We start from the raw sequence: 27,887 nt of genomic DNA on the forward strand, positions 1-27,887 counted from the left end.
CAGATGAGCACGAAAGTAAGAGTTAAAAAAAATCAGAGATGTATTTTCATGAAGATACATTATTAGATATTTCATAAAAATTCATACAAATAGGAGAAAAAAAGAAAAATATCTGAATACTGTGATTTGTCATTCAATCTCCGTTTTTAGCTTTCCTTCCAGTTAAACTGATTTCCTCATTTATTTGTTTCCGGATTAAAGCCAGAATCAACATTGTCCCTCTTTCTAATCAAATAAGAGAAGCAATTACAAATTCTGGATGCAGTTAGAGGATCCTGAGAGGCAGAGTGGCAGGACCTAGTCTGAGCTGTGTCTCTGACTCATTTTTGACTTCAGGCAAGGTATTTAACATCTCTGTACTTTTGACATAATTGTAATAATGCTAATAGATATCATAGGTATGATATTAAGCATAACTCAGGAAACAACCATGAACTCTTAGGAGAAGTCAGGTTAACTAGAGAGAAGACCACCTCTGCAACGTAGAAAATAAACTTAGAATTATATCTCCTTTCCACTCCTAGCACATTTTGAATGAATTGGATGGGAATTTGATGTAAATAATAGGATTTGCACTTTTAATATACAAGATAGAAAATAAAATGGACAATGTTAAAAAATTTCCATTTCAGAAGTAAAATCTTCAGAAATGCTTTTCTTTATTTCTATCTTTTAGGAATCAAATTTATTTAGCTTTTTCAGGCTTTCACTGAGTGTAAACGCTTAAGATAAATAACAAAGATATTGTTATATTCCATTTTCAGAAAAATCATAAAAAATTTGGAAGAAAATGCCTAAAAGGAGTCTCTAAGTCTGTGTTTATGGGTATATTTTTAAGTAACTGTCTTACATTAATGGTGTAGTCCATTCGTGAATGCTAACTTACTAAACGTGCTTCTTTCAATAGCTCTTTCTTCTTATTTCTTTTATATTGTATTCTTTCATGATAGCTTGCTTAAAACACCATTTTTAAAAATTTTTACATTAACATGTATTTTTGTTTTGTAATTGTTTTTCAAAAAGTTATATACCATCTGTACAACTTTTCAGTTTAAAACTTAATATTTTTGCCTTTAAGTTTAATTCTCTATCAACTAACTTAAAAAACTTTTTAGTGGGGAAGAAATTGGACTTAAGAGACTTAGAATAATTTATATCAAGTAATACAGTACACCCAAGTATAGCCATTTGAAAACTATTTTAGTTTTACAAAAATTGAAAGCTTTGAAACAGCCTAAAGCAAAAACATTATAAAAGAAATACAACTGTATGGTAAGAATTAAATAATCTGATACCACTTTATCATAAGCCAGATTTGCAAAATAATAATGGTTTACTATGATGAATAATAGAGACCAGACTTTCAAAGCATTTGAAAAGCCCAATACCTAAACATTTCTTCGACATTATAGAAGATGCTTAGAATTACAGTTGCAGTGGGTGGGTGGTTGCCTGTGGGGTTTAAGCCATGATTTCAGCTCAGGTCATGATCTCAGAGTCCTGGGATGGAGGCCTGTGCCAGGCTCTCGGCTCAGCATGGAGTCTGCTTAAGATTTTCTCTTTCCCTCTCCCTCTTCCTCTGTTCCTCCCCCGCACTCCTCCTTGTGTGTGCACTCTCTCCCCCAACCTCTCGAATACATGAATAAATCTTAAAAAAAAAAAAAGGAATTACAATTGGTCACTGAGGAATTTTAGGTGACTTGAGATATTCTCAGGAATTATTCTGAAGATTATCAAATTAATATAATGACTTTAAAATATATATTTATAATGACATTTTGAAATGCCTTGTTATTGAAGGAGCTGCCAGACTAGAGGCTCCCTCCTTTCTCTGGGAAAGATCAGATTTGATTATTTTAATGGCAATGAGATGGAAATTTCAGGACACCAGGAGACAGAGCCTGCCAAAACATTTCATTGGCCCTTTATTTTCTACCAAGTCTCATGTAAAGCACTATGTATACGTGTTATATAATCTCCCAGCATGTCCCAGAGCTCTTTCTTTTTTTTTTTTTAAAGATTTTATTTATTTATTTGAGAGAGAGAGAATGAGAGAGAGCACGAGAGGGAAGAGGGTCAGAGGGAGAAGCAGACTCCCTGCCGAGCAGGGAGCCTGATGCGGGACTCGATTCCGGGACTCCAGGATCATGACCTGAGCCGAAGGCAGTCGCTTAACCAACTGAGCCACCCAGGCGCCCTCCTAGAGCTCTTTCAACATACGCTGTCTCTTAGACAAGAGCCAGAATCAGACATAGATGTAAGACCATAATTTGTTTTACAGCTCCTTAACGTTTTAAGCTAGTTTATTCATTTCTGAAATAAAGTACTTGACCCCACAAATACAGAAGGGAAATTGATGAACCAAAGAAAATATACTAATTTCAACAGACAGCATAAAAGCAAAGTCGAGAAGGCACAAAAATTTCATGACTTTGAATTCTTGACTCCCAAATATTTCATCTGATAGCTGGAAGTGGATTAAAACCATGAAGATCTGGTTACTATCACATAAGAAAAATGAGATGTTATTTTTACTACTGGAACAAAAAGGGAAAAATCCCAATCAATAATCCAGCAAAATATATTGGTTTTTTTTCAGTCAGAAGAACAATTTGAATCAGAGTCACAAATAAATGGTACTATATCATACTGTTATACTCATCTCCCAGATTAATGTGAATATACTTAGTGAAAGTTTATTTTATTCCTTTAGCTAAATAATTTTCCCCTCTCTGAGCCTTGTTTCCTGAAGTGTTGATGATGTTTGGATGATCTCACTTCCTTTTATTATAGTTTGACCATGTGTACTAGACTCACGGGATAATGCTTCCTACTTCCAAAATCTCTTTATGTGTTTTTAAAAAACATTTTTAATTTTCTATCTCCATTTTCTTTTGCTTGCTTTTAATAAAACAAATATTCTTGCTTCTTATTTCCTGTAACATTAAAAAACTTCACGTTTATGACTCTGCCATTAATTACATGTTAAGAAATTTCCATCATGTGGAGGGGTAATTTTTACTTTGTATGACTTGAACTCTATGACAAATTTAAAAGTTAAATGACAAATAACCATAAAGGTACAAATGAGATTTTTAAAAAGTAGCAGCAGAGCTATTGTAATTCTGCTTGGGAAATATATTTATTACCAACTGAAAAGTATGAGTCAAACTTATAATTTATTATGAGATAGGTATGATAATAGTTGTAGCCCATTAAGATAGCTTAATTTTAAATGTTAGGTTTTAAGTTTTTCATTATTTATTTTCTCTTGGGATTTTATAAATTAAAATATCTCTTTAAAACCAATATAAGCTAGCACACACCACATGTCATATTTGCAAATCAATACAAACTTTACAAAAGCCATAGTTTATTAAATATTCTCAGTCATTGCTGAAGGAGGGGAGATGATGAAGGGAATCTGATAGGGACAATCTAATAAATTCAACAGACAAAAAGAATTTGGTGTTGGGCGCCTGGGTGGCTCAGTTGGTCAAGCATCTGCCTTCAGCTCCGGTCATGATCCCAGGGTCCCAGGGATCATGTCCCACGTCAGGCTCCCTGCTCACCGGGGAGTCTGCTTTTTCCTCTCCTGCTACCCCTCCCCTTGCTTGTGCTCTCTCTGTTGCTCTCTCTCTCTCTCTCAAATAAATAAAATCTTAAAAAAAAAAAGAATTTTATCTCTAATATACAACTGTAAAATTGTAACAGATGCTGGGAAGTTCTAAAATTCTAACTTCGATTCATAAATTTTCTTCTCATCAATTCACCAAATATTTTGTTGAGTACCTGAACCAAGTTGAATTGTGCCCCATAAAGTGATACATTCAATGCTAACTCCCATTACCTGTAAATGTAACCTTATTTGGAAATAGGGTCTTTGTAGATGGAATCAAGTTAAAATAAGGTCATATTGAATTAGGATGAGCCCCAATCCAATGGGTTGGTGTCCTTGTATGAAGAGGGAAATTAGGCACAGGGACACGCAGAGGGAAGACAGCCATGTGAACGTGCAAGCTGAGAGTAGAGTGTTGCAGACGCACGCCAAGGGATGCCAGTGATGGCTGGCAGCCACCAGATGCTAGAAAAGGCAAGGAAGAATTCTTTCTAGAGGCTTATAGAGAAAGCATAGTTATAGTGATTCCTTAATTTCACACTCCTATCCCCCAGAAATGTGACAGGATCAACTTCTGTTGCTTTAAGCCGCCCCCGGTGTGGTAATTTATAACAACAGCTGTATGAAACGGATACAGTACCTAACTATCTACCAAGCACAATGATATAGCAGAAATAAAAAGGATCAAGTCCTTCATTTCATGGCACTTATGTAACATAAACATATATAGGGGCGCCTGGGTGGCTCAGTCATTAAGCATCTGCCTTCAGCTCAGGTCATGATCGCAGGGTCCTGGGATCTAGCCCCACATTGGGCTCCCTGCTCAGCAGGAAGCCTGCTTCTCCCCCTCCCACTGCCCCTGCTTGTGTTCCCTCTCTCGCTGTGTCTCTCTCTGTCAAATAAATAAATAAAATCTTAAAAAATATATATATAAAATATTTCATTATATTTGAATATATTTTTTGATTTCCTTAATAACTAGCTGTTCCTTTCTTAATATATTAGGTTGAACTGTAAGAAACGGCATATGTTTGAATGGTTTTGACCTACCAAAATGGCAATTTCATATACCTCAAATTAATACACATACTACATCTCTAGGCATTTGATTACTCTAGGTACTTTGTATGAGGGGAAACATACAACATTTGTCCTTTTGTGTCTGGCTTGTTTCACTTGGCATAAGGTCTTCAAGGTTAATATTTCATTGTGTGTATATATCTCATTCTGATGATCCATTCATCTGTGGATGGACATTTGGATTGTTGTTCACACACTTTTTGTCTGTTGGTAATAATGCCGCTATAAACATTGGTGTACAAATAACTGTTCCTATCCCTATTTTCAATTATATCTGTTTTTTACAGTGTGGAGTTTTATTTTTCTTTTTAAAATGAGAATTTTAAACAAATATTTATTTATATAAGTAATCTCTACACCCAATGTGGGGCTCGAACTCATGACCCCGAAGTCAAGAGTCACATACTCTTCTGAATGAGCCAGCCGGGCAACCCTCAAATTAGAATTTTTTTTTTTTAAAGATTTTATTTATTTATTTGAGAGAGCGAGAACGAGAGAGAGAGAGCACATGAGATGGGGGAGGGTCAGAGGGAGAAGCAGACTCCCTGCTGAGCAGGGAGCCCGATGTGGGACTCGATCCCGGGACTCCAGGATCATGACCTGAGCCGAAGGCAGTCGCTTAACCAACTGAGCCACCCAGGCGCCCTCAAATTAGAATTTTTTAAATCATAATTTTTTTTAAAGAAACAATAGAAATTTATTTCTGACCGTTGTGGGGTGGGAAGTCAAGATAAGTATGCCAGTATGGTTGGGTTTTGGTGAGAACCCTCTTCCAGGTTGCACACAGCCATTTTCTCCACTTATCTTTATTAATTTTTTTAATTTATTTTTATTATGATGTACTATATGTTGGCTAACTGAATATAATTAAATCATAATTTTATCACAATTTTATATAGTACTGAAAAATATGTTAACTGAGAGAATTAGCAGTAGTGTTAAAGTCTAGGGACAGTTGCCTCTTCTATTTTGCAAAAAGGTAACTCAGAAGATGGGCAATGTAGCAGAAAACACTGCCCTTGAAGTATTTATGATTCAAGTACAGAAATACTACATATATTTTATAAACAACAAAGACAAGCTCAAGTCTTGCAAAGAGAGCTTTTCCTTTTTGATGACCTTGAGAGAGCACCACTCACCATCTCAGCTTTTCTTAGGAAAGATCAGTCTTGTTTCCGATGAATTATTAGGGAGAGAATCTTAAGCAGACTTGACACCCAGTGCGGTGCCATATGGGGCTCAATATCACCACCCTGAGACCATGACCTGACCCGAAATCAAGAGTCGAACACTTAACCAGCTGAGCTATCCAGGCACCCCAATATAAGCTAATATTTTAAATGTAATTCAATATATTTAATATAAGCTATATATAAAAGCATCTAGTGTACATAGCACCTGGCATTAAGCAGGCACCCCATGTTTGAATTTTAAATGGTTACTAAGATCACAGAGTAAAATATCCATTTTCCTAAACTAAGTTGCTATAAATGATATCACATGAATGTATGAAAGGATGACTCACTGAAGAAACTAGATCTCCAAGTGCTTAGGAGAGCTTTTCTGCAATGAGTTATTTAATGTGTTCTTGTATTTTGTCTGACTTCTTTGCCCATTTAGCTGTGTGATTTACACAGCACTCCACTTCTTTTTCTACATTTTGGTTATTTTGTTTACAATGTTAGATGAAAGGATTAAGTTATAACAGGTAAATTATACATCTTCATGGTAAATTGATTGCTATTGTTTCTCTCCGTCTCTGTCTTTTTTTAATTTGAGAGAGAAAATGAACAGGGGGCAGGGAGTGGAGAGGGTAGAGGGAGACAGAATCTTTTTTTTTTAATGTTTAATTTATTTCTCCATTAGAGGCAGAGAGAGAGGCAGAAGCAGGCTCCCCACCTAGCAGGGAGCCCGATGCAGGACTCGATCCCAGGACCCTGGGATCATGACCTGAGCCGAAGGCAGACGCTTAACCATCTGAGCCACCCGAGAGAGACAGAATCTTAAGCAGGCTCCACACTCGGTGCAGAGCTGGATGCAGGGCTTGATCTCATGACCCTGAGATCATGACCTGAGCCGAAATCAAGAGTTGGATGCTTAACTGACTGAGCCACCCAGACACCGCTTTAAGTGTTTCTCTTTAGACTGTTAGGTAAATGCAGATACAGAAAGAAACTTAATATATACCTCCCTTCAGAGACAACTCCTTTGAAAGAAACGCGCAAAATTTAAGCCTATACCTCTCTTGTGTGCACGAATGAGGCTTGCCAACTGGTGGGCTTCTTTGGAGAAGGATCAGGCAAGAACAAGGCGTTTCTGTTGGAGAATCACCCAATGTAAGCCTCTGATGATCTTTTCTGCGAGCCTATTCATTCCTCCAGAGAGGAATCCCATGCTCTCTGGCCTGGAAAGTGGTGGGAGGAGTAGAGAGAGGGCTGCCTGGCTGCCAGGACAGAAGTATCCTAGTGGGATGTGTGTGTGTGTGTGTGTGTGTGTGTGTAGGTGGGTGTGTGTTTCAACTGTAGAACAAAGTACTCTCCCCTGACCTCCCTTGTGCCTGTGGTCATGCTACCCAGAGCCTCTTTGGTTCAACCTTAGTGGAAAGTAAGCCTTGTTGTCTGATGGGGTGAGAGAAACAGTATTCATGGGCTGCTCAAGGTTTCGGTGAGAATCTGAGTGTCAGCCCATTGCCTCCAACCCTGCCTTTGAAGCCAGCTGATGCCTTCAGCCCTGCACCCAGCCGGGGCATTGCAGGGCAACTTAGTCTGCTTCTTGTGATGGTCCCCTTTGCTGCTGCTGGTTCCCCAGTTTTAGCAGCTCTGCCAGCTCCCCAACATGCTTCTTTTACATTCTACAAATATGTTGACATTGCATGCCAGGTGTGTTCTCCCCTCCCTTTCTCTTTGACCTTGTCAATTCATGTCTTCTCCATTTTTCTTTACTCCTTTTCTAGTGGGGTTTTGTGAGAAAGAGAAAATAAATGCACGTGTTCAATCCAAACAAAAGCCTCGACCCCCTTCCTAATGCTTACTTTCAAAAATACACTTAGCCCATTGTTTTCCCCTTGACCAGGATAAACATAGAGAAGGAAGGAGGAAGTATTACCACTGCAAACAGACTAGTTTTATGGCAAGGAAAGGACATTTTCCCCTCTGAGAAAGAATTTTCCTTCCCCGGGGAAAATTTTCTTCAGATACAACTAACCTTTTATCGGCATCGCTGTAACAAATTAGATAGATGCTGGGGATACAACAATTAGCAAGGTGGGACCTTTGCCTTCAAAAATCTTATTCTAAGCAGTTAGAGAAAGACATGCAAAAAACTGACCACTTGATAATTCTATTGCTTGGCCCAGTGCCTGGAACAGAGCAGGCATCCAAACAATGTTTATTGAGTGGATAACTGCTATTTTGGTCTGTAAATATAGTATGGGGGGGGGGTCACAGTGGAGGAAGTAATTAATTTTGTCTTGAGGGGTGGTCTGGGAAAGTTCAGTTTTTATATGTAATTACATATGGTTTCACGTCTACTTAATTTATATTGTCCTTAATTTCCATTTTCATAGTTATTTTCATTTCTTGCTTGAAACGCTGCCTCGCCGAGGCCGCCATGTTGATTCTTCCACAGCGTGTAGCACAGTGCTGAGCAGATAGCTGATAATCAGTAAAGGCTTGCTAACGTGGCCGTTCCCTCGGTTTGCCTCTGCTTCAATGCAGCTGTCTCCTCTCCTGACAGATTCACCTGATGTTCCTTTGGAGAAGTGCATGACTCAGGAACAAATGAGTCACAGCCATGTTCATGAGTGAGGCCGATGTTTACAGGAGAAGGCCAAGCAGGAGGGCCCCCATTTGTCCGTGCAGCCTGTTTCCCTGTGTGTTTCAGTCATATGTGGATCACGAGGCAGGCCGTGTGGAGTTCAGGTTAAGGGCATGGGCTGTCAAGGTGGAAAGCCCTCAGCTCAATTGCTGGGTCTTCCATAAACCAGCTGTGTGATCTTAGGGAAATGACTTAACCTCTCTGATCTATTCATTTGTAGGATGAGGATAATAGTACTTGCCTTAGTTATTTGAGAATTAAAGTAGATGCTTATAAAATACACAGCACAGTTCTAGACTCGTAGTAAACAAATAAAAGTCAGTCAAGTAAAATTATATAGTTATATGTAGCAGACTCTTTATTACTCTCTGTAATGCATAAATTTCACATACTCTAAAAACTCACATTCTATTTCACAGTACTTCCCAAGGTGGCCATGTACGGTATTTGTCACTGAATTTAAGTGTCTTTCCCATTCTGTAACTGTTTTTGTTGGCCTCAGAAGGACTGAGAACTAACTACTTTGTTATAATAGACTTAAAAATTTTTGTATATTAAGTCCTTAAATCATTGCTTCCCAAACTTTGCTGAACATTGGAATCAACAATGTTTTAAAAATTCCATGTACCTGGGCCCCTGGGTGGCTCAGTTGGTTAAGCGACTGCCTTCGGCTCAGGTCATGATCCTGGAGTCCCGGGATCGAGTCCCACATCGGGCTCCCTGCTCGGCGGGGAGTCTGCTTCTCCCTCTGACCCTCTTCCCTCTCGTGCTCTCTATCTCTCATTCTCTCTCTCTCTCTCAAATAAGTAAATAAAATCTTTAAAAAAAACATTTATAAAAATTGAGAAAGAGATACCTGAAAAGACCTAGTGGTCACAGGTTCTATGAGAATAAAAATAGGCTAACAAATAATTCAGTTGATTCCAGTTCTTTTCTGGAAACCATAGGTATAAAATTTGTTTGAAGATTATGCAAATAGTCTGCTCTTCTAGGCCTCTTAGCTTCTAAAATTTATGAAAAATCATCTCTGGCAGCACACAGAAGTTATCTGAGGATGAAAAAAATTTTTCATCAAGACTCATTACTTCAAGAGTGATTTCATTTTATTTTATTTTGAGAGAAAGAGAGCATGTGCACAAGCAGGGCAGGAGGGTAGGGGGGAGCGTTGAGGGGAGGGGAGGGAAAGAGAGACTCTCCAGCAGGCTCCACACTCAGCGCAGAACCCAAACATGGGGCCTGATCTCACGACCCTGAGATCGTGACCTGAGCTGAAATCAAGAGTCAGACTCTTAACCGACTGAGCCACCCAGGCGCCCCTCAGGAGTGATTTTAAAAACAATCTTAAGGGCGCCTGAGTGGCTCAGATGGTTAAGCGTCTGCCTTCCGCTCAGGTCATGATCCCAGGGTCCTGGGATCGAGTCCCGCATCGGGCTCCCTGCTCTGCAGGAGGCCTGCTTCTCCCTCTGCCTCTCTCTCTCTCTCTCTGTCTTTCATGAATAAATAAATAAAATCTTTAAAAATAATAATAAAAAAATAAAAATAATCTTAAGAAGTGGGAAAGTGAGTTTTCCTCTACGACTTTAAACAGAGCTTAAAGATTTATATCACCTTGGTAGCTTGCCTATCCATTAAGACATCAAGAAAAACAATGCATATCACATCCTATAGTTGTCATTTTTTTCTTTCTTCTTTTAAAAATAAAAGCAGTCTTCCATATACAAAATGAGTTATTGTTCTTTAGGCACTTATCCTATGACAGGGTATCTAAAAGCATTAGGTCAAAATTGCCACAGTCCTGTCAAGTAGAAATTATGATTTCCATTTACAAATCAGGAGCATTTTAGTAGGTTGCCTGAGGGCACACAACTGGGAAGTGGCTCAGCCAAAACATGGAGCCAGGTCTTTGTTTTTACAGAGCCTTTGCTTTGTCTGCACAAGCAGCACATTACCATTAGGACACTCAAGGAGAGGCAGAGTTCCTTTATTTCTGCAATTGAACAGGTTCAATCCTACTTAAGGTAACAGAGAGCATCATTCTGTGTGAGGGAAGCATGGGAAAATCCAGGAGAATTTCCTTGAAGACCTTCAGACTAGAGATGGAGCTGCATCCAACATCCTGGATCACGTTGAACCTGAACTCAACACTCATCTCGTGAAAAATTCACAGTAAAGAAGTTTATGAAATTTCTTTTGTTCTTGTAGTTGTTTCAGTGGGAAAAATGGCAAAGATGTTCAGTTTCATACTTGTCACCACCATTCTGGTAATGTGCAGGGAAAGCTGGGTAAGCTCATTTATTTATGTATTTATAATACCTGCTTTGACCTGAATTTTCTTTTATTTTGCAGAAAACCTTTAGTAATTTGTTGCTGAAAAAAATAACTAAGGGAAAAATATGAAAAAGGTTTGTGGAAGCACCTGCCATATAATAGGCACTTACAAGTGATGCAATTTTTCCTTCTCAAAGTAAAAACTAGTCTTCACAATAAATAAGTAAAATCTTTTCGAATTTACTGGGGGCTATTTGGGTAGTTAAATAATGTTAGAAACTTAAAACTATCCATGGTAATTAAAATTGACCTAGGGGCTTTCCCAATATTGAGTTTTCCAGTATTGAACACTGTTAGTGTAAACTGAACAAATAATTTGAAAGTAATTACAATGAACTCATGCCTTCCTCCATTCATAAATAAATAAAAGGGAGAAAGTACTCATTTATTCAAAGTTCTGGGACAGTGGAAACTCCTAAATTTTAAATAAGCTCACTAAAACTGTGCATGTGGTCTCATAATGATTGAAGATACTTGCCCTGTACTTTCAGCTATTTTTAAATCGCACGCTGCAATTTATATTTAACTATATTTAACACTATATTTAACTATATTTAACACTATCACAACCAATTTCCACCTATTAGAAAGGAGCACAGGATTCCAGACACCATGAAATGTTCTTGCTGTTCATTTTTCAGACTGGTGGGAATCAGAGAGCTAAGCAAATAATTCAGAGTAGAAAAACCAAGGAGTGTCGAGGAGAGAGCACCAAGAGCAAATAAGAAATGGTCCTCGAGCAATAGCCAGGGGAGACTCAGTGACTCGGTCTTGGAAATAGGAGAAGACCTGGACCACCACTTCCCCATTCTCTTGCTATGGGACTTCCAGTTTGGTGGCTGAATTTCTGTGTTCACAGTACAGGTCTTCATAGGAAGGGAGTGTAGCTCTTTGTCCCAAATAGGGTGTCTATCTGTGCTGTTCTGACCACCTAGCAGAGGGCCTGGAATGTAGCAGGTCCTCCTATTTATGGAATGAATATAAGGCAGTACATAAAGATAGGAACCGAAAGGCAATTGTAAATTGAGAAATCTGTCTGATGGCTGTTTTAGGAAATGATGTGTATAAAGTAGTAGTGTAAAGCAATCACTCATGAAAATTCAGAATTTCTCAGAAGTGAACATTTACACTTATCATGGGAGATCATGACGTAATTTGCAAATACAGATGTCAAGGTAAAAGTGGAAAAATGGCAAAAATGAGTCTTTTGTCCTTTTTTTCCCCAACTCTACTTCCAGTAACTAGTACTCAAAGCCTTTATTGAAGCTTCTAGTCTCAATACCTCTTCCAGAAGCCCCAACCCTGCAGCTCATCTTCCCAGTTGATTCCCTACCATGTTTCCTTTCTCTTTGAAAGGTTATCAGACGCCAGCTTAGAAAGGAGCTGACAGATTCTCTTGCATCCAATATTCTTGGGTTTTTTGCCCTTTTAGAGAAGATAAATGACCTAACTAGAAAACTCAGCCTCCTCCCATCCCTTTCTGAAGTAATTGAGGGAAAAAGAAAACAATAAGCAAAAAGTTAAAGTGACTTCACTAGAATTTGCACAGGTAAGTGGGTGAGATATTCAGGGATATGAGAGTCTAAACCTGCATCCCTTATAAAGGTGAACACATGTCATCAGATTATAAGTATTCCATTAGATTTTTAAGACATTAATACCAGAAGGTCATTCCAAAGCCTTGTTTATTTTAGGGATTGACACACTAACAATGTGCAATGATGCCATTAAAACTTTACTGTCAGGAAAGCATTTGGTGGTATCACGAAGAGACTGGGAGTAGGGATCTCTAACTGGATTTGAATCCTGACTCCTCCTACTTGCTGGAAAATCCCTGAGCAAGTTGCCTCACTAGAGTTGAGACAATTCCTCCCTCCTGGAGTCATTATGAAGATCGAATGAGACGACTTTAAGGCTCTTAGCTTAGTCATTCAGATTATTTTATATTAATATATAATTTTTTAGTTCAAGCACTTCACCGTAGCCATAATTACTTACTCTTCAAACAACAAATAGTACCAGAGTTTTCAAACCACTTTCTGGTTAGAATAATATTCGGAAATGGGAGTTGGGGACAGATTTTTTTTTTAAAGATTTTATTTATTTGGCAGAGAGAGACACAGCGAGAGAGGGAACACAAGCAGGGGGAGTGGGAGAGGGAGAAGCAGGCTTCCCGCCAAGCAGGGAGCCCGATGCGGGGCAGGGACAAAATTGAATCATTAATTTGTCCAACTTGTCAGGAGCTTTTGTTTCCCAGTGAGAATGAGATGCACATCACTTTGCAGGCTCTTGAGAACTGTCTCCAGGAGCAGGCTCGGCTCAGAGCCCAGGTGCACTTGCTTGAGACGCGGGTCAAGCAGCTACAGGTCAAGATCACACAGCTTTTGCATGAGAAGGAAATCCAGTTCCTTGATAAAGGAGAGGAGAATAATGTCATTGACCTTGGAGGCAAGAGGCAATATGCAGGTCAGAACCTATTTTTCTTATGGGCTTTAGGAACTTATAATATACACCCATGTGCAATGGGAGTGCTCAATATTTGGTACTTCGGATTTTGCTAAAGAGTTTTCCTATTCCAATAACAAGCAACATGAAACATTATACCAAATTTAAATGTCTTCTACCACATTTTATCCTTTTCTCTCTCTAATCTCTGCAGGGGATATTTAATACCAATGCTAAATATCTCAGAGCTTCTATAGTTTAATGAGAGATCAAAGACAATAGCTTGTTTACATACTGGTGTGTAAATAACAGATGATACTTGTGAAATGTTACAGTTGAGTTTTGTTTTTATTTGTATGTCATTTCTTGTTACATTTATACAGTTTTCCCCTCTGAAACCCTTATGTGCTTTAAGGTAGTAAATAAGGTAATAGAATAAAAGGACAGGAAAAGAAAAAGGATCACAGGGCGCCTGGGTGGCTCAGTCGTTAAGCATCTGCCTTCGGCTCAGGTCATGATCCCAGGGTCCTGGGATCGAGCCCCACGTCGGGCTCCCTGCTTCTTGGGAGCCTGCTTCTCTCTCTCTCTTTCTCTCTCTCTCTCTCCCTCTGTCTCTCACGAATAAATAAATAAAACCTTTAGAAAAAAAAGGATCACAATTATTTAGGGAAATACAAGAGTTGTGTTTACATGTATATTTTATGGTTTGGTAATTTTCCTTTTGATTGGGTCAGTGTTTCCACCCGGAAACTAAATGATCTTCGACTGTCAACACATTGCGCTTATCACTGCACATAGCATTATTCCTTATAGAAAACTATTCACTCGCCTTCCTCCAGGCATCTTTTAAAGAAAACAAACCACAGTTGTCAGAAATGAGGATGCCATCTAGAGCACTGTGTTCCTATGTCTGCTCTAGCGTCTCCCATGATGTATTATAATTTCTTTGTCTATGCATCTGTCCTGATCAATTAACCAGGCACTTTGAAAGGTCTGGGATGATGTTTCATCATTCTTTCTTCCCTCTTGCCTATTTGAGTACCTGGAATATAATAGAGCCTCACATTTATGAATGAAAGCAAGGGAGTACATAGAGACAGGAAGCGCTAGATAAGCAAATATAAGTTGCAAAATAGATCTGACTGTAACTGAAAAACTGTAAAGGCTGAAGAGATTCCAGGCTGATAGAATAGAGACATCTTTATTTTGTGTTTCTAAATATACTCATCAGTGTAGGATATAAGGATTGTGAGAATTTTAGAAACTAGGCTGCAACAAAATGCTTCCTTCTTTCTTTACCGAGAACCTAATCTCTTTCTGGTCAGACTATTGTCTAGGGGCTCCTGACACGCTGTTGTCTGACTATGTGATCCCTTACCCTTGATTCTTGGAGTCCAACTGCCCCTCCCCTGTTTAGGGATTGGAAGGAGGCCTGTGGTAGAGGGATTGGAGGTAGCGTGAGGGTGGCCCATGGCTCTGCGGCATGGAACAAAGCGGAACCAAAGCCAGCTCTGGCACAAATAGGCTTGGGAAACAAAGGCACCATCTGAGGCAATCTTGGGGGCAAAGAACCAGGAACTAGAACCTAAGGAGAGAACCACAGTGATGATTAGGCAAGACAGTGAAAGAAGGCTCAGGAAAGCAATCGAACAAAAAGCAAAATCAGTAGAAATTCCTTGAAGACTGTGATTCTGAGCCGGGGCTAGCCGCTGGAATCACCTGGTGACCTTGTAAAATGCCGAAGCCAATAAAAGCGCCATGAAGGGTCTGAGGTTTTACTCTCTTTGCAGCCTAACAAGTTAGCCTGCCACCGTTTCACGGATGCCGTCAGAAGAAGACTCCCGGGTCAGGAGTCTTCATGTTTGTACCGATACCCCTTGCTTGCAAGTACTAAAGGAGCAAAATGGAGTAATCCAGGTGGAGAATGTGCAGGCAGTGGGCTGTGTCACAGCTGAGGAACGCTGAGCTTAGGAAACATCAATCTTTTATTTATTATGGGTTACAAGCAAATTGGCCCAGTTTTTTCTCCTTTGCAAGAGACATTATCGTTATGAAAGTGGACAGAAACTAACCTGTCATCTTCCAAGGCTGTTTACTATACAAACATCCCTGAAAAAATTAGTCCAGAACATGAACTCTGCTTACAAAATGTGCAGAAAGGCAGTGACCCCTGGGAAACTGTCTACATATAGTGCCTAGGTTCCACTCCGATTAAATGAGAATTTAGGCTGCAATTACATGAGAACCCCTACAGGACTGAAAAGGGTTTGTGCTTTTGCTGATGGATGTGGATGAGATTGTTCAAGACCAGAATCAGGTCAGGCTTCTCCCCAAATTTCTTCTCACAGGCTGAGGTCACCTAGTAGAAGGCTTTGCTTCTTTTCAGGTAGGAGGGAGGGTATTGTGGCAATTCAATACCCTTTTCATTCGATGACATTTGGGGCCTAATTATCATGTGGTCAGTTATCCACGTAGCAGGCTTTAGCTACCTATCCTGAGACTGTGGAAAACTTAAGGTACAGATGTCAAAGTAGGATCTCAGTAAGTTCATTAGGCCAATCATTGCTGATAAGAGGGTTGATTCAGAGAAGGGGGTAACCAGAATGGCCAAATGACCATTTGATAGATGACTTTGTCTTTCGGGCTGAGTCATACCCTCCCCATTCATATGTTGAAGCTCTAACCTCTAATGTCTATGAATATGACCATTTGGACATAGAGCCTTAACAGAAGAGATTAAGTTAAAATAAGGCCATTAGGATGGGCCCCACCAATCTGAGTATCCTTATCAGAAGAGACACCAGGGACACTGGTACCAGAGGAAAGACCATATGAGGATACAGCAAGAAGGTAGCTCTCTGTAAGCCAAAGGACAGAGGGTTCAGAAGAAGCCAACCCTGCTGGCACCTTCTGTGATTCCAAAAGGGGTACACAGCTAATCTCAAGGTCAAGGAACTTGTGGAGGTAAGAGAAGTATCATTATTCCAAATTCCAGAGTAAGCTCAAAACCCAGGGTTATCTATTCAGATACGATCTGAGCAGGTTGTGAACACAGATTCACGTGTCCAGTCATGTCAGGAGGCAGGTGACTGGGTGTCTGTTACAAGCACTGTGCAACCAGTCATGGGAAGAATGGGGGTTAGGAGCTAAAACTCCAATCCCTATGGCAGGAGTGCTGGGTGGGGACCCCAGGAAACAAGAAGTCACCAAGGAATAAGGCAGAAACCAGTTCCTAGGAAATGGAAATACCAAGGTCAGAGGAGGACTGACTGTATGAGCAGGAGTTGGATGGCAGAGTCATGTGGACAGGGTCTAGACGAACCATTATAGTGTGTGTATGTGTCTGTCTTATAACATTATAGCACATATAATAGGATAGATGATAGACATTCTCTTGTTTTGGATAGAACATTAAAAAATAAAAACCCAGAAGTTAACAGATCTGTGTCATATTCTTCATATACAGTAGAAGCATTGAAGCCTGGTTTCAAATTCCCACTGCCCATCTTGCTAGCTGTAGCCTTTGGGCAAGTGACTTAACCTTTATGGCCCTCATATTCCTCATCTGTAAAATGGGAATGATAAGAATGTTTCTTTGTTGTAAGAGTTAACACATGTAACATGATTACAATAGCATTTAGGACAAAAGAAGCACTCAGTGAATGTCAGCCATCTATCCACATTATTATATACTCTCCCCCTTGTTTTCACAGGGGAAAACTTAAAAAAAAGAAAACCAAAAACTATTCACCCTACCCCTCAAGAATCCTGCCCTCTCCAAGGGACCAACATCCTTTCTTCTTTTAAGTTTCCTTCTTAATGTTGCCTGGGGGCAGAGAATGACTATAGCTGGGCGAGCTCTTGCATTTCCCAGCATGCCCCTGAGTGGCCGCTGAGCTCCTGCTGGCCTTTCTTTGAGCTTAGAATGACTTTGGTTCTCAGCCTTGAGCTCAGCCACCATTCTGGGACAAGAGGGAAGTCCATTTGGCAGGCTGTCATGTCACTTTGTGAAGCTTAAACATTCAGCCTTCCAACATGGCTTGCTTTCTCCATGATCAGAGAAAGTATTCACCTCATCCAGTTTAGTGCAGTATTTGTCAGAGGGCTGGAAATCTTGGCCTCACTCTAGTATTATATAAGTATCCAAAAATCCCTTTTTGTTTTTTAAACTCCCATGAGCACAGAGCTTTCTAACCTTGCCCTTGCCTGCCTATTCTCCAGAGACTTGAGTGGGTTGAAACATTTTGAAAACATTATAAATACCTAGTTAATGTTTTACACCCTACATTGCTTGAACTTCCTGCTGTCATAGTATAAGTTACATTTGCCCAAGGCAGGCTTCTTATTTCTAACTTATTTTTTATGAACAATTTTGCTACTAGTGCTTTTTGATGTTTTTTTCGTTTGTTTGTTTTTACTTGTTGGGTGTATTTTGCTTTTTTTTTTTTTTAAGTTGAAAGCTTTCCTCTGAATTTAAGTTGTGTTTGGTTTTTTCCTCTGGGAAGAAGGAAAAAATTTTTAAAAACACAAACTTGCAGTTGGCATAAAATAGAAACAAATAGAAAATGTTGGCTGCAAATGCTATATTCACAAAGTTTTCCAGAGGAAAATGTTATAGCTAATCATTTCCATATTTGCTTGGAAAATAGTCTGAATCTTTGGAGTTTTTACTATTCAGTTCTTTGGTAGGAGATTATATGGAAGCAAAGCACTCCTTCCTTAACAAGGTTAAAAATCTGCTTACTTTAATGAAAAGTGTTGTACAACTTACTTGACCACAAAATGTAAGCTTTTGAACAACACTGAACTGATTTTCGGTAATGCTTTTTTTCTTATTTAATTGCCAAAAAAGGATTTCTTTTTAAGAATGAAAGTTAGCTATAATGTTAAGTTATAGGATTTTTACTCAAAAGTCTGTAACTAGGTATTCTTCAGATCATCTCTTTCTTGTGGCCACTACTTCAACCAACCTTTAAACGGCTTCCTAGGCCTCAAAACAAGAGTGAAGTCCATACTTGCCATATTCTCTAAGTGTGTACGTATCAGCCTAGATGAGACCCAGTGGCTATTAATTTATCCTACCCTCAAATAATTTAAGAAATAGATATTACTTTTTGGTGACAAATTGGTGCCTATGTTTGCCCCAATAGTTAAAGAAATATCATGGCAAAGAAGAACATAGAAATAAAAAGAATAGCAGAAGCTTGCAGTTTTTAACAAAAACATCTAAGAATGCATGGACTGTTAGAAATTTCAGTGGGCCAGTAAAAAAATCTGTTGAGACTGGGAGGTTATAAGAATCTAACAAGAAGATTACTATTTTGAATTAATCTCCAGATGTTCAGAATGATTTATAATACTCTAAGTCAAGATAACCCATATTAAATTATTTGTTCGAGGTTATATTTCTACTTTCATTTTAGCTTCCTAGGAGAGATAAGTTCTACTATTCTGTCAGATCAGGTTATAAATTCCAATTAAATATACTGTAATTAACTGAACATATGTGATTTTTAAACTGTTTTCCATAGAGATGAGAAATGAGAAACCAAATACCTCTTTTATTTTCATCATTTCAAGGAGTCAGATGATAATTAAATACTAGGAAAGGAAACAAGACTTTCCTAATATCTACTGGAAGATGTCCAAGGTGCAATTTAAAAAAGCTGATTATCTGCACCATGGGTTTATCGGTCTCCACTAGCTTTGAGTAATCTTATCCAGAGGCTCTCATGTGGGGTGAGGGGTTGGGGGGGAGACAGAAGACATATAACAAATGTTACATTACCTTGTTTTGCAAACAGACTGTTCAGAGATTTTTAATGATGGGCATAAGCGCAGTGGATTTTACAAAATCAAACCTCTCCAGAGCCCAGCAATATTCTCCGTTTACTGTGACATGTCTGATGGTGGAGGATGGACTGTAATTCAGAGACGATCTGATGGCAGTGAGAACTTTAACAGGTGTGCTAATTATGACATAAGGATTTATTTGGAGTAGCATGTGTGAGATTCATAACAAGTTAAGCCTTTTTTTATTATATCCTGAGGTCTATAATTAGAATTTCACTCTCTAAGTAAGACTACTGAAAGTGCATTTACTAATTGAGAAAATGTTGGGGGTGGGGGTGGTAGTTGGGAGGGGTGGGCACCTTGGTTACTACAGAGGTCCTTTTGGGTTTTGCTAAAATCAGCTTTCACTTTGTATTTTATAGAGGCTGGAATGACTATGAAAATGGCTTTGGAAATTTTGTTCAGGAAAATGGTGAATATTGGCTGGGTAATAAAAATCTCCACTTACTGACCATACAAGGTAAGGTTTGCCTGTTATCAAATTCACTTGAAGTACAATTAAAAAAAAAAAACACACTAAAATGTTTTTCACTAGGGCGCCTGGGTGGCTCAGTCGGTTAAGCGTCTGCCTTCGGCTCAGGTCATGATCCCAGGGTCCTGGGATCGAGTCCCGCATCGGGCTCCCTGCTCCTTGGGAGGCTGCTTCTCCCTCTGCTTCTCTCTCTCTCTTTCCCTCTGTCTCTCATGAATAAATAAATAAAGTCTTCAAAAAATAAATAAATAAAATAAAATGAAATGTTTTTCACTAAACCATAGGCAGTGGAACCAATTCAGTAACTGCTGTGTTGTGCAGATGCCAAGGATCCCTTTGGGGCAATAATCCCCTTTATTCAATGTGGCCACTTAAAACTAGGACCAGAGGCAAAGAAACTAGATCTTCCCTGGGGGTGGGAGATTTCTCATATATTTATTTTCTATTTCCGGAAAGGAAATGGAATGTCATCATCCTTCTTTTTTTAATGCCTCGAGTTCCTCGAAATATCTATACTGGGTCAGCCATCTGTTGCCACGATAATAGTATGTAACAAACCACTTCAAGATTTACTGGTTTAAAGTCAGAACCATTTATTATCGCTCACAAATGTACAAGCTGTGCGTGGGGGCAGTTTTGCTCACCAGGGCTGCTGATCTCGGCTGGGCTTGCTCATGGCTCTGTGACCAAATTCCTGGTTTGCGGGAGGCTGGCTGCTGTAGGTTGGCCTCAGATGGAACGACTGGGCTCTGCTCTATACGGTCTCTCGTCTTCCAGGTAGCCAGCCTGGACTTGTTCTTGTAGCTCAGGCAGAGTTCCAAAAAAGACAGGGCAAGTACGAAAGTTGCTTGAGACCTAGTCTTAGAACTGGCACATAGTCATTTTCACTGCCTTCTCCTGGTAAAAAAAAGTCACTGGACCAGCACATTTCAAGGGGAGAGAAATGGACTTAATGGAAGGAGTTACAAAGTCGTATTGCAAAAGTTGAGACAAACAACTGGGGCATTGGGGTTGTTTTTGCAATCAAATACCATAATAAATGTCCCTGTCTCCATCCCCCTCAGCTTTTATTTTGAGAAATTTCAAAGATACAGCGAAACTAAAAGAAGAGTCAACCTACCCCTAGATTCCAGACTAACATTTTACTGTTTTTATTATTTTAACCACGTATCTATCCATCCACTGAGCCATTTTATTGACACATTTCAGATTGAAGCCATCTGTACAATTTCCCCTGTGTCTTATGTACTGCCTGGGTATCTTCTACTAGGGTTCAATAATTGTCTAAAATATCATTAGTTTGATGAATTTTCTAAGCTTCTCTTTCCCATGTTCATTTATTCCAGCTCATTGCCTTCCTTGCCTCAAATGTAAGTCTGAGAATGCAGACAATCCCACTCAGATCTGATTCAGAATGTTTTATAAAAGGCAATTGTATCGCTCAGGAAGGCATGCTATATCCCACTGGCAATGCATTAAACATAAAAGCAAGGTTTTGCTTCTTTCATCCAAGTTAAGGAAAGTGATTGGTGTTTCTATATTCATAATTCATAAGTTGGATTATAACTATAGGGATCTTTGAGACACCAGAATAATAGCTAGAGAGGATAGATAATCCTTTAAGCCTGATACTTTCTTTGCTCGTCCTTCTTGTGATCAATGCTCTCTAAATTTACATAAGATTTCCCTTCCTTCAATGTATTTATTTTCCTACTTGAGAGTGTTTTATGATAGATATATAACACTTATCACACCTGCTTTTTTTGCACATAAATATTTATCTGGTTTCTTATTCAAACTATGAAAACTCTAAGAAGTAACCCTTGGCTCCTTCTAAATACACAAAGTTCAAAATTATTTGTCAGATTATTATTAAATGTTTATTTACGCAGATGCACGTTGCCAACACATCTCCTTCCCCTTCATGTTTTAATTGGTGTTCAGGCTCCTACTGTCATGACAGCTAAAGTGTATTTGTCAGTTCCAGGCTTCACAACCACATATCACATCATCCCAAGGAAAACCCATGCCCTTGCAATTCTGTAATTGTGAGAGCTTAAGGCTAGTGAATTTCCTCTGAAAATAGCCTTGTCCCCATTACACAATTTTTGACTGGAAATTTTGCAATAACGTTACTTTAGAAATGGTCTGTAATTGCATTTTTATTTACTTATTGACCATAAAGATATGAAGATGGTTACCTGAAACATTGAGTCTGACTTCATATCTCTTTGACAATGTAAAGTATTTTTTAGGAGAGTTAACATAGCCTACCTTACTGTTCTCATCCACTTCACAATCTTGGCTCAAATAAACTTTATTGCCTTTCGATAAGATTAGAGGGGTCTCTCCCAGAATCCCACAGTAGAGAGCTCCTTGGGAGGAAGAGGTTGTGGGGCTAGAGCGCCAAAGCCAGCGGAAGCCCATACTCCTCCCCACTCAGTAAGGACCAATCCAGCATTCCCTGTCCAAAGAGCCCTGAGCTTGCTTCCAGGACCTGTTCATGCCTCTTATGCCTCTTTTCATCTGTCCCCCGTAAGAAGATTGTGCCGCTGGTGTGCACACCCCTAGGCCTGAGGGGAGGCAAAGCAACAGCTTTTAGCGTGGGTATAAACAGAGCTTGGATGTACAGCCTGGAATGTGCACAAATGCGGACAAGGCCCCTTTCTGTGCATGACGGAGCTAGAGATAGGGATAGGAAAAGAGGAGGCAGACCATACGTGAGAGCTGTGTGATGGGGTCCAGAGGGTCTCTCTCCCTGGGCCTCCATGTTCCGGCTTGGAACCCCAAGGAGACTAAGATACTAAATTCAAACCCGGTCTTATATGTCATTGTGAAGTTTTATTTATCAAAGTAGGAGGATAGAACATACATTATCTAACAGTTTGATTTATAACTTTCTGGTTCCTGATAATAGTTCTGTTTTTCAAAAAAGAATAGTCTTTGTGATTCACAAGTGATGGGACAATGGAGAAAAGAAGATCACTTGAGGATACCAACTAGTTCAATTATTATTTACTTTTTAAGACCAACATTCTTGGGGCGCCTGGGTGGCTCAGCTGGTTAGGCGGCTGCCTTCGGCTCAGGTCATGGTCCCAGGGTCCTGGGATCGAGTCCCGCATCAGGCTCCCTGCTCCGCGGGAAGCCTGCTTCTCCCTCTCCCTCTGCCCCTGCTTGTGTTCCCTCTCTCTCTATGTCAAATAAATAAATAAAATCTTTAAAAAAAATCAACATTCTTACTGCAAGTAAGAAAAAGAAGATAAATGTTTAAACTTCTTAAAACTTCTATTTATTGTTTCATTGTTAGATTTTTTTTTTCCTAGAGAGAGAGATTGAGACAGAGCATGTGTGTGAGCAGGGGGAGGGACAAGGGAGAGGGAGAGAGAAAATCCCAGGCAGGCTCCATACCCAGTGTGGATCCCAACGCAGGACTTGATCTCATGACCCCGAGATCATGACCTGAGCTGAAATCAAGAGTCAGATGCTTAACCCACTGAGCGACCCAGGCGCCCCTCATTGTTAGATTTCTTAATCTATTAACTAAATAATGACTTATTTTCTGTTGTTCTTTGTCAAGTAAATTGCACTAGCTTTTACCTATGATAGATCTGTAGAAAATTTCCACCTTCAACATTGTGTCTCTAGCTATTTTCAAGTAAAATACACAATAAAATGTTCATGTTGTAAATACAATGGAGTCACTGTTTATTCTTTGAAAACTGACTCATGGCAGAAGGAAATGGTTTAAGTAAAATAGAATCATGAGTTGTTTTTAAACCAATAAATCAACGTCATCTCACACATCAGGAATATCCTATAATTCTTGCTTGTTTTTTTTTTTTCAGGAGACTATACTTTAAAAATCGACCTTGCAGATTTTGAAAAAAATAGCCGTTATGCACAATATAAACTTTTCAAAGTTGGAGATGAAAAGGTACTCAAATTTTCAAATAAGTAACATCATGAATTAGGGCACCTGGGTGGCTCAGTTGGTTAAGCGACTGCCTTCGGCTCAGGTCATAATCCTGGAGTCCCAGGATCGAGTCCCGCATCGGGCTCCCTGCTCAGCGGGGAGTCTGCTTCTCCCTCTGACCCTCCCCCCCTCTCATGCTCTCTCTCTCTCTCTCTCATTCTGTCTCTCAAATAAATAAATAAATAAAATCTTTAAAAAAAATAGTAACATCATGAATTAATGTGTAAAATATAAACCCTAAATTCAGTGGAAATAAAGACAGACAGTAGGACCTGTTCTTTTGTTTATTAAACATATTATTAACATTGCCATTAATCATTAACACTAAACACATTAGAGTGACAAATGATAGTGGAAGTTGCCTCTTTTCCTTTAGAATTCCTATGAGCTAAATATCGGAGAATATTCTGGAACAGCTGGAGACTCCCTTGCAGGGAATCTTCATCCTGAGGTGCAATGGTGGGGTAGTCACCAAAGAATGAAATTCAGCACACGGGACAGAGATAATGACAACTATGAAGGAAACTGTGCAGAAGAAGATCAGTCTGGCTGGTGGTTTAACAGGTTTGCATTTTATAAACATAGTTGTGATGGTGTTGATGATATCTCAGTGGTGGGCATTAATTATAACATGTGAGGTAATGTTGTCTTCTTTGTAGTACTGGTATTATTAAGTAATCATCCTTATTAGAATTCTTCAGGGATGAAGTATTTTTGAGGATTTGTTCATTGTGTGCATTAATAAAGCTTGAAAGGTGTTATAGAAATAAATCAAATTATTACTTATGCAAAGACTGCTTGCAAACTGAATTATGGGTGAGTTATCATAAACAGTTGGCCACAAATTGACGTGAAGCTATAAAGAGCATTTATATAGGAGAACTATTTTCAGCATTCTAATAACCAGTTTGGTCTTTGCCTTCTCCTATCATATGAAATTTGAAATTTCCTCTACAATATTCGTGACACCTAATTCCACCCTCTGGCTGAATACTTCCGTGTTACTTTATCAGCTAGCTCATTCCATTTTTTCAATTGTACTCAGTTTTTCCTTTTATTGTCTTGAAATCTGCCTTCTTATATCTCGCCAGATTTTTTTCTCAGTAGTTAATAGAGCGACTGTAATTCCCTTTCAACAAAACCCTGCAGGCAATGGGTGAGAAGATATTTATTGTATTCCTCAATATTTTCTCTTCTCCGGGCCAGATAGTCTTGACTCATTTAACTGTTCTCCACCCAAGATGGTTTCCAGATAGCTCCCTTTGTTGTAATTACAAAGTTTAGGCAAGAATGGAAACTTCATACAGTCTTCCTTAAAAATAACCTGATGGGTCTGCTATGTCTGCAAAGCAGATGTGCTCCAACTGCTCGGCAGTGCACAGGTTTTGAATGGCTTTTCTCTTTAGAAAACAAGGACCACCTCAAAATGTCTGGACATTTAGATTTTCCATTAGGGAATCTTTAGTAAGTGAGTGTTTCTGGAGTGTCTGATTTTCCATATTATTGAAGATTATCCATTAAGTTCCACAATCCAAATTTTAACTTTATTTTTGTGATGTAAGTACTTTCAAGGTATTTTGCAATCCTCTATCTTATTAAATGGAGGTAGACAAGGCATATGTTAATTTTCCCTAAAAGCATGAGAGTTCTCCCTAGGAACATCAGCTATTGTGATGTGCTGATTTTAGAGCTGTAGATTTTATGGAGACAGCTAGTTGTAGGTAGTGTGGTGTGTCAAGTTGAAACTAAGTGGTTGTAAAAAGAGGCCATCTTCATCACTTTCTCTTCCTCCTCCTGTCCTTCTAAGTTAGCATTATGTAAAAATTATCAGCATTATGTAAAACTTATCCGTAATTCACTAAGTTTCAGGATCCCTTAATGTTTGATTTTGAACAGAAGGCCATATATAGAAATAACATCGCTTCTCGGTGTTTTGGCTGAGATCAGGTGTAGAAATAACAATCATTATCAGTTAACATTACCATGAACCTACCTTGCTGACTGGTTGCTACTGAGTCTAAAGGACAATCAGCAACATATTAACATGGGCAAATAAATGATTTACTTGACTTTAGATATAGCGGTTCAGAGATGACAGAGAAAGGCAATTCAGTAGCTGGGGCTGCCAAAGAACCCTTCATTATGCTTGAAGCCAAAGGAGATGATAAGTCTGGACAGGTGGAAAATCAGTAACGCTGGAGAAAAAGTCAATTGTTCCAGAAGCTTGGTGCTATTTCTACCATGCCTCCTGTTCCTCTTGTTTAAACCTATCACCCTCTTCCTCCTTACACTATTTTTTTTCATCCTAAAGCTCTAACACGAAATGTTGGCACTTCAATTATCCCTCACCTGTAAGACGTTCTTTCTCCACGTAGCAAACCAGTCGCTGAGTGCGGCTGTCTTCTCTGCTTTTCTCATGCAAATGCTCACAGCTACTTCTTCACCGACAGAATCCCAGCCATCTCCCTCCCCATCTAGTTACAAGTTCAGGCTGTTTCTGAAACTGAAAGGTGCTGGAGAATTGGTCTCAGAATAGCTAAGATTTTTTTATGCTGACCATGCAGTTTTCTTAATGGGATTCAAATCACAGACCCGATAAAAATTGTGTATGTAGTAGATGCCTCTAAGAAATCAGAGATAGGGCCAAAATATATATTCCAGAGGCTCAGTGGGGAGTGTTTTTTTTCTAACATTACTTTCCATGCAGTTTTAAAACCACAGCAGGTTTTTGATACTTGTTGAGTTAGCCTACATTGTTTCAGTTACGTACAGTTAAATTAGGAAACTGTCGGGATGGTGAGCAAGAGCAAATCACTAAGCTGGTTAAGTGATCCACGCCAAAACTCAGCATCTATGGATAAATTTTATGCTTTTTTGATTCAATAATCTGGGTACTTTCCATAGATTTTTCAGAACTATCCCTTGTGAATGTTCTTCTTATATCCTATTATCTGCCATCTGTTCATTTCAATCAAGAAATCTGTAGCAACTCGGGGCACCTGGGTGGCTCAGTTGGTTAAGCGACTGCCTTCGGCTCAGGTCATGATCCTGGAGTCCCGGAATCGAGTCCCACATCGGGCTCCCTGCTCGGCAGGGAGTCTGCTTCTCCCTCTGACCCTCCCCCCTCTCATGCTCTCTCTCTAATAAATAAATAAAACCTTTAAAAAAAAAAGAAATCTGTAGCAACTCATTCTTAACATACACAGTAAATTATCACATAAGCTTAGTTATCCACATCAGGGGCAAAATTTATGGATTTTAAAGGAGGAAGTGGGACATTTTAAAATTTATGATAAGCTAACCAACTTATCTAGATTGGAATGATATGTGTTAAAAAAAATAACTCGGCAACTCGGACAAACGATTATTGGTTAATAGCTGGGAAAACTTTAAATGGCGGTTTAGGTTTTGTTTTCCTACCCTTGAGGTTAAAATAATGAACATGCTGGCAATTTTTAAAAAGGGGAGGAAGGGAGTTTGCAGTGCAAAAGCTAAGTCTTGGCAGCAGATGGATGAACACATACGAGCAAATGATCCAGGGAAGATGGCAAGAGGGCACGTTGCCACACCTGGTTTTGTTGACCCTGCTTGCAAAGGCCCACGGCGACGAGGTCATGTTTTTGTTTGCTTGTTTTTCCTTTTTCTGTGTAAAAGCGATTAAGAGCAGAAATGCTTTTTTTACAGGACACTACAGGTGACCTGGGTTGTATCCTGAGACTGGGTAAATTAATCAATATTCTCTTGTCTGAAAAATGGCAGGATTCATAGTCAAAATGTTTTTTGTTTTTATCATCTGCGAGCCAATAAAAAAGGGTTTTATAGGAAGGCGATTTTTCTAGTCTGACTGTTTTGTGTTTATTTTTCTTCCCACTAGGTGTCACTCCGCAAACCTGAATGGCTTATACTACCGCGGCCCCTACGTGGCTAAAACGGACAATGGGATTGTCTGGCATACCTGGCATGGATGGTGGTATTCGCTGCAATCTGTGGTTATGAAAATTAGGCCAAATGATTTTATTCCAAATATTATTTAAATTTTCCCTGGTGGGCTTTCTTGCTGTAATTCATCTAGGTTTAACGTGATTTGAAAAATAGCACCTCTGCACATACACGGGCTTATAGATGATGGTAATTGTTATGTGTACTACTTTTCATTCCTACTTACCTTGATTACGCAATGCACTGTCAGTGCAGCAAATATGTGTATTCTTCAAATAAATATAGATTATTGAATTCCTATGTGCAGAACGTTATGAGAAGCGCTTATGTTGAACAAAAAATAAAAAGCACAGAATATATAA

At 39.2% G+C, this 27,887-nt stretch overlaps 1 protein-coding gene across 2 annotated transcripts; it reads left to right on the forward strand.

The window, feature by feature from the left end:
* The first annotated feature begins 213 nt into the window (after window positions 1-213).
* FGL1 (fibrinogen like 1) lies at window positions 214-27,887 on the forward strand. 2 transcript variants are annotated; one of them, XM_073902358.1, is made up of 8 exons: window positions 214-341; window positions 10,718-10,797; window positions 13,084-13,309; window positions 19,093-19,252; window positions 19,504-19,601; window positions 23,459-23,547; window positions 23,963-24,150; window positions 27,461-27,887. In XM_073902358.1, exons 2-8 carry the CDS (start codon window positions 10,735-10,737, stop codon window positions 27,618-27,620), a joined length of 984 nt encoding a protein of 327 aa, XP_073758459.1. In that variant the 5' UTR covers window positions 214-341; window positions 10,718-10,734; the 3' UTR covers window positions 27,621-27,887. The 2 variants fall into 2 exon arrangements, with proteins under 2 accessions (XP_073758459.1, XP_025741949.1); XM_025886164.2 differs by having other exon boundaries at window positions 217-341; window positions 13,129-13,309.

Source organism: Callorhinus ursinus, unplaced genomic scaffold, assembly GCF_003265705.2.
Source record: "Callorhinus ursinus isolate GAN/ISIS: 27379988/994484 unplaced genomic scaffold, GSC_fseal_2.0 scaffold17, whole genome shotgun sequence".
NCBI lineage: Eukaryota > Metazoa > Chordata > Mammalia > Carnivora > Otariidae > Callorhinus > Callorhinus ursinus.

What these genes read in the sequence shown, in the direction of transcription:
- FGL1 (XM_073902358.1), top strand. Translation starts at nt 10,735, where the DNA reads ATGGCAAAGATGTTCAGTTTCATACTTGTCACCACCATTCTGGTAATG. An exon ending in GGCAGTGAGAACTTTAACAG is followed by an intron (nt 19,253 to 19,503) that starts GTGTGCTAATTA and finishes TGTATTTTATAG; the next exon opens with AGGCTGGAATGACTATGAAA. An exon ending in TCAAAGTTGGAGATGAAAAG is followed by an intron (nt 23,548 to 23,962) that starts GTACTCAAATTT and finishes CTTTTCCTTTAG; the next exon opens with AATTCCTATGAGCTAAATAT.